The sequence below is a fragment of the Sinocyclocheilus rhinocerous genome, unplaced genomic scaffold, assembly GCF_001515625.1.
Source record: "Sinocyclocheilus rhinocerous isolate Xijiao unplaced genomic scaffold, SAMN03320098_v1.1 scaffold1302, whole genome shotgun sequence".
Classification (NCBI taxonomy): Eukaryota; Metazoa; Chordata; class Actinopteri; order Cypriniformes; family Cyprinidae; genus Sinocyclocheilus; species Sinocyclocheilus rhinocerous.
In genome coordinates this window covers 387,365-393,524 of record NW_015623473.1, presented here as the reverse complement: position 1 = coordinate 393,524, position 6,160 = coordinate 387,365, and the positions used below count along the sequence as shown (strand labels likewise).

The 6,160-nt window shown below is 34.7% G+C and overlaps 1 protein-coding gene across 1 annotated transcript; it reads right to left on the bottom strand.

The window, feature by feature from the left end:
* Positions 1 to 1,242: 1,242 nt before the first annotated feature.
* mnx2b (motor neuron and pancreas homeobox 2b) lies at positions 1,243 to 5,116 on the bottom strand. The gene is made up of 3 exons (XM_016566484.1): positions 4,687 to 5,116; positions 2,365 to 2,525; positions 1,243 to 1,617 (listed from the first exon to the last, which is right to left on the bottom strand). Exons 1-3 carry the CDS (start codon positions 5,114 to 5,116, stop codon positions 1,243 to 1,245), a joined length of 966 nt encoding a protein of 321 aa, XP_016421970.1.
* Between the last annotated feature and the right edge of the window lie 1,044 nt (positions 5,117 to 6,160).

The following is a 6,160-nucleotide window of genomic DNA, read 5'->3' as shown; positions in this document are numbered from 1 at the left end:
ATCAAAAATTTTAATCAAAGCTCTTGGGAGCTGCCTTGCTGCCTGCATAGGCTTTCTGCTAATTAAAATGAAACCTCGTAAGTGACTAATTTGAAATGCTCTACATAAGCAGCATATCCATGTGCCACACAAATAGCATGCCTCATGTGAACAATTGATTCCAATAGCGGTTAAAATTGGAATGTTGCTAAGTTAGCAAAATGATTTTCTATTTAGCAAATATTAGGTAAAATAGACTGTTAAATTGTTTATTATTTTTTATGGTATTGAATGAATAATATATACACTACCATTCAAAAGATTGGGGTTGGATGTTTTAATCTTTTTGAAAGAAGTCTCTTGTGTTCATCAAGCCTGCATTTATTTTTGTTTAAAAACAGTAAAAACAATAATTTTGTGAAATATTATTACACTTTAAAATATCCATTTTCTTTTTTAATATATTGTAAAATGTAATTTATTCCTGATGCAAAGCTGAAGTTTCAGCATCATTACTCCAGTCTTCAGTGTCACATGATCCTTCAGAATTCATCTAATGTTGATTTGATGAATAGGAAACATTTCTTTATTGTTATTATTATTATTATTATTACTATTACTATTACTATTATTATTACTATTACTATTATTATTATAATAATATTTTGTATTGCATGTTGAAAACAGTTAAATATATAAATATTTATTACATTTATTATTTATAAATATATTAAATGTTTATAAATAAATACATTTATTTTTGTGAAAACCATGTTACTGTTTTTTTTTCAGGATTCTTTGATAAATTAAAAAGTTCAAAAGAACAGAATATAATTATTTGTAACACTATTCACTATCACTTTTAATTAATTTAATGCATCCTTGCTGAATAAAAGTATTAATTTCCTTAAAAAAAAATCTTGATAACCCCATACTTTTGAGCAGTAGTGTGTGTGTGTGTGTGTGTAGAGAGAGAGATTCTGTGATGCCCTTTGCTGTCTACAAGTTTTGGAACACAACTTGAATGTTTATTATTATATTTCATGTTTATTTTATATGAGTTTCATTGACACCTGTACTTACCAACACCATCACATATCGGTAAAATTCATTGTAGTGATTGGCTTTTCGTGTGTCTATCGGTGGCTAAATAGTTTGTCATTTATAGTCTCTGTTCTTTAATTGTACTGTTGCCACAGTCAGACCACAGTACAGGGCTGTAATGCTGCTGTGAATTTATGCAGTTTCAGTTTCAGTATCTTTTCATAACCCTGCCCCAATCTTCCTGTCGCCTCCTCCCACCTCCTCCATGTCGTCCTCAGAGAACGGGCTGTCGGGGTGGTATCTTAACGCAGACGCGTGGTGCAGAAAGTCTGTGGAATGTGGTACATTAAGGTTGTCGTTTATGAATTTGTGTTGCCCTTCCTCCTCATCTTCCTCATCCTCCTCCTCAATATCATCCTCTTCCTCGTGCTCCTCCACACTCTGAGCGATGGCCCTGCGACTGTCCCTTCCTGGCCTCTCATTGGTCGATTTGGTTCCCCCGCGTTGACGATCGACCTCGACCTGCGCGGCCTGTTCTTTAGCCTTACGACTGCGTTTCCACTTCATTCTGCGGTTCTGGAACCAGATCTTGACCTGTTTTACACACAATCCCATAAGTTTAGCAGCAAAATAACCATTTTCTACCAATAAACCAATAGAGAAGTATACAAAATCATTTATGGAATCATGGTTTTTAGACACTACAGTGATGGTGATATGGTGTATGTTTTATCAATGTTTTATGTTTATTTAGTTAGTCCATCCTAATGAGTAGAATTTAAATACCACAACAGTAACATGATATTTTTACTATTTATTTTGTCCAGTGTAAAAAGCATTGGATATTCAGTGCTATTTAAATACTATAGTATATACTGTTAATATGGTAACCATTTTACATATATAATTTTTGAAACAAATTTGTACTTTTTTTCAGGAAGGATAAATTTGAATTAATCAAAAGTGACAGTAAAGACTTTTATAAAGTTACACAAGATTTCAATGTAGGATCATGTGACACTGAAAACTGTAGTAATGATGCTGAAAATTCAGTTTTGATGATCTGAATGAATTACATTTTAAAAATATATTAAAATAGAAAACAGTTATTTATAATTGCAGTAATATTTCACAATACTGTTTTTTTTTTTTTTATTAAATAAATGCAGCCTTGGTGAGCATAAGTAACTACTTTTAAAAACACTTAAAAATCATACAAATCCCAAAGCTTTGAACGGTCGTGTATCAAAGTACCATAATGTTGCCATTTTTTTCATAATCTAAAACCTCAGTTTACCATTAGTTCCACTCTTTCATCCTCTCACTTTCACACTCCTTTACCTGTGTCTCAGTCAGCATGAGCGATGTGGCCACTTCGAAGCGTTTGGGTCTGGAAAGGTACTTGTTAAGTTTAAACTGGTTTTCCAGCTCCAGTAGTTGTTGACTGGTGAATGCTGTCCGCGGCCTACGACATTTACCCATCAAACCGGACTGGGGGGCGGCTGTAAGACAAATAGAAAGAATGTGGACATGAATAGACCGTAACATAAATTATGAACAGATTACACACAAAAGACCTTTAAATGAATGTTTCTAATATGTTGTTTTGATGCTAGAATGAATCTATAATGTGTTTTGAGTGATTGCTAGGTGGTTTCCTACTGGTCCAAGTCAAAATAAGCCACATTGAGGTGATATTCTGTTACTCAGATGTGGCTCAGATCTTTAGGGTTAGGAGTTTGTTCAAGAGCACTGCTAACAAGTGCAATTATTCGGATGCAGTTTAACATATATCTTTATGCTGATCTAATATAAACTTTAAAATAAGAGCATAAACGTTTAACAGCATTTTTACTTAAAAGCCACGTCATTGCTAAAACTGTAAATCGGTTCCAAATTAATAACAGGCCTCTTGTGCCTGTATATAAAAATTAAGCACCAGCCAAAAGGGATGCAAGCAAGGTACTGTAATCCACATCTAGATTATTTTTATGAGATTTTTGTCTCTTTTATATAATGTCAAGGACTTGTAGGGTCAGACACACACACACACACACACACACACACACACACACAAAAGAAAGCCCGGAATTTGCAGCTATCATTTACCATAATAGCTTTACTGCAGCTTATTGTTAAGAAGAAGCAGGGCTGGGCGGCCATAAAACGCAAGAGCAAGCCATTAACTTAATGAAAATTCAATGAACGCTTTTGGGATTTTATTGATGAACTACAGTATGTTTAAGGTGTTTGTTTATAGTTTCTCTCTCACACAAAGACAATTCCCATCGAGCTGACATTTATGGCTTTATAAAGAAGCCAAAAATAAAATTATATTATTACAGTTTGGTGTAAATCCTGGTAACACAATGTGGACCATTGTTCAGTTAGAGTGTCAGAATGACTTTATTGTTGAGTTGTCGTTTCTTTAACTATCCGAGGATAATATAATCTTTCAATCATGTCTATGAAGAGTGCAATGTCTGGTCAAATATATTGGCTATTCGGTTGTTCACAACATATTGTTGTTTTTTGATTATATTATGTATTTAAAATGTCTGCTTTCAGTTTGTAAAAATATGTTTCCCTGTATTTTGCTTATTAGCTATTTTTAAATACATATAAATTTAGAAAAAACTAATATATAGTCATAATTTCCTGATACTGCCTTATCATTGTAATTCAGCAAACTAATTTCGCCACATGATTTCAGTTTAATAATCCATCAAACAGGAGTTATAAACATCATAATTGCTTAGTGACAAATTAACCCCAGTTCTTTCAAGAGTCACAGGTGTGTAAGCACATCTCTCTCACTCTGTTTGCTTTTCCTCACCTTTGATTATGCTGAAAAGGATTTCATGAGCTTTTACAATATTTGCTTTCAAACTGACAATGGCGGTAATGCAACAAAATTTGGTGTATGACAGTAATGATGCTATAATGATGGAGGTGTACAAATAATAAGGGAGATCTTATTCTGTTTTTTTTTATTCCCATTTATATCAGAGGCTTTTGTAGTTTTTAATTACATAAAAACTGTAATTTGCTCATGTGCATTGGGCATTTCAAAACTGGAATAAAGCATTATTAAGTGAAATTTAATAACTTTGAAATAATATTATATTATATAATTCTTTACAGATCATTCAGTGATATTTAAACAGGTAAATGTCAATAAACTAATATATATTTTAAATTATATATTTAATATTGTCCATATGTAAATGTACATCAACTTTTTGAACAGATTATTGTTGAATTATTAATAAAAGGTTAAAAAGTGTCACTCAAATTTCATGAACAAACATTATTCAGTCATATATATAATGCTGAACAGAATTTTAATTCATGCATTCAAAATAAAACTTTAATTATTCTTATGCACTGTAAAAAATATGTTTTAAATGTTATTTTTAAAAATTATTGCAGTACGTTTTACAAGAAAATACTTAGTGTTATTTGCCGTTTCTTTGGTCTTTCACAATTTTGCTTTGAATTGTGAAATTTACTAGCGTTTCTGAGTGAAAATTGTTACATACACCTTTTTTTTTGTGCATATTCGATTTTCTATGGACATGAACTTTTGATGTTTCAAGGAATATGTAATGTTTATTAGTGACTTAAATTGTTACCCACTCATCTGAATGCTACCCCACTCACAGGTGTATTCGGGCAGTCGTGGTACCATGATGCTAGCTCGTATCCAGTGCTCCAGCGGTAAAGATCCGGCCATCGCCGCCGCCTTCAGCTGCTCAGGGTACGGCTGCGTCAGCTGCGTAAAACCCGAGTACGCCAGGGCAGGGTGCTGACCTCCCAAAGCTGAAATGGGGTACATGGGCGTCGTGTACATGCCTGGAAACGAAGTGAGTCCTGGGTGTGGGAGATTGAGCAGCCCTGGTTTAGGTAGGATTCCGGTTTGGAGGTGCATGGCACCGGGGGTCCCGCGCGGGGATGGAGTGTCGGCGCGCCTGCAGGACACCGGGCTGCCCGTCATGCTGTCGCTGCTCAGTCCAGGTGATACTTCTCGGGTCCCTCGATGTGGTTCTTCAGCCAGAAGGGCGTCGATCCTGAAGTTCTTTGATTTTTCCATTGCAACGCTTTTAGGGTGTTTGGAGTTGCAGGAAAACACTTGGATAGCTGCATGCGTTTTAATCGCGAGTACTGATACTTTCTGTTCTATTATAACTTGGATATTTTGAGTTTAGTCGAACTGATATTTACCCATTTGGAACCATGAGACGCCCAGAGTAATTAAAGCAGCCTATCTCTGAAACTTTAAGCACAGAAAAAGAAAACTCGCCCAGAAAGGATATGATTCGCTTAATCGCATATATCTTGGCGCTCTCTCTCGTTTAGAACTGTATCTCTGTCATATGCTCTGCTCTCTGAACCTCCCCGCGCGTTCACAGCTCACTCATAACGCCTGTGTGAGCGCTGATTGGCTGCAGAGGATGTCCTGCGGGAGTCGATCACTTGACATTTTTCTAATTAACTAATCATGCTGTAGTATAGACGCTTCGAGCACGTCCTTGGACTGAGATGTGGTCCTCAACCAACATCAGAGCGGAGCCATAAGCGAAGTTTCCAAAGTGCCTGTCATCAGGCGTTTCTCATCCTCTCTGTGGCTCACCAGTAACTCAATTAATTGCACTTATTGCAAGTTTAAAGGTATCCCTAAATCATCAAAATTCGTTCAAATAAACATACGAATTTGTTGTCGATATGTTTATTTACTTATTGTTTAAGACGATGATGCTGATAGAATTTCTGAGACCTGAAACATGTAAATCATAATTATAAAGTAAATGTATAATATAAAATATAGTGTATTATTATTATTCAATATCTGATAAAAAAAAAAAAAGTATGATCTCACTGAGCAGTCCAAGATGTGTCCTACATATTAAAACTAATATGTGATGTAATATTTTTTACGACTTATTTAAAGAATCTCGGCTATAATATCAAGATAATTGCGTTTTACGACTTCACATTATATGTAGTCCATAAAATTGTGCATTAGCCTATATATTTATGATTTACTCTTATCTGTGCGTCGGATATTCGCAGCCTTAAATGGTTTGATAAAAGTGTCCGTTTTTAGGTTAACCTATAATCTAAAAACGTCCTATGG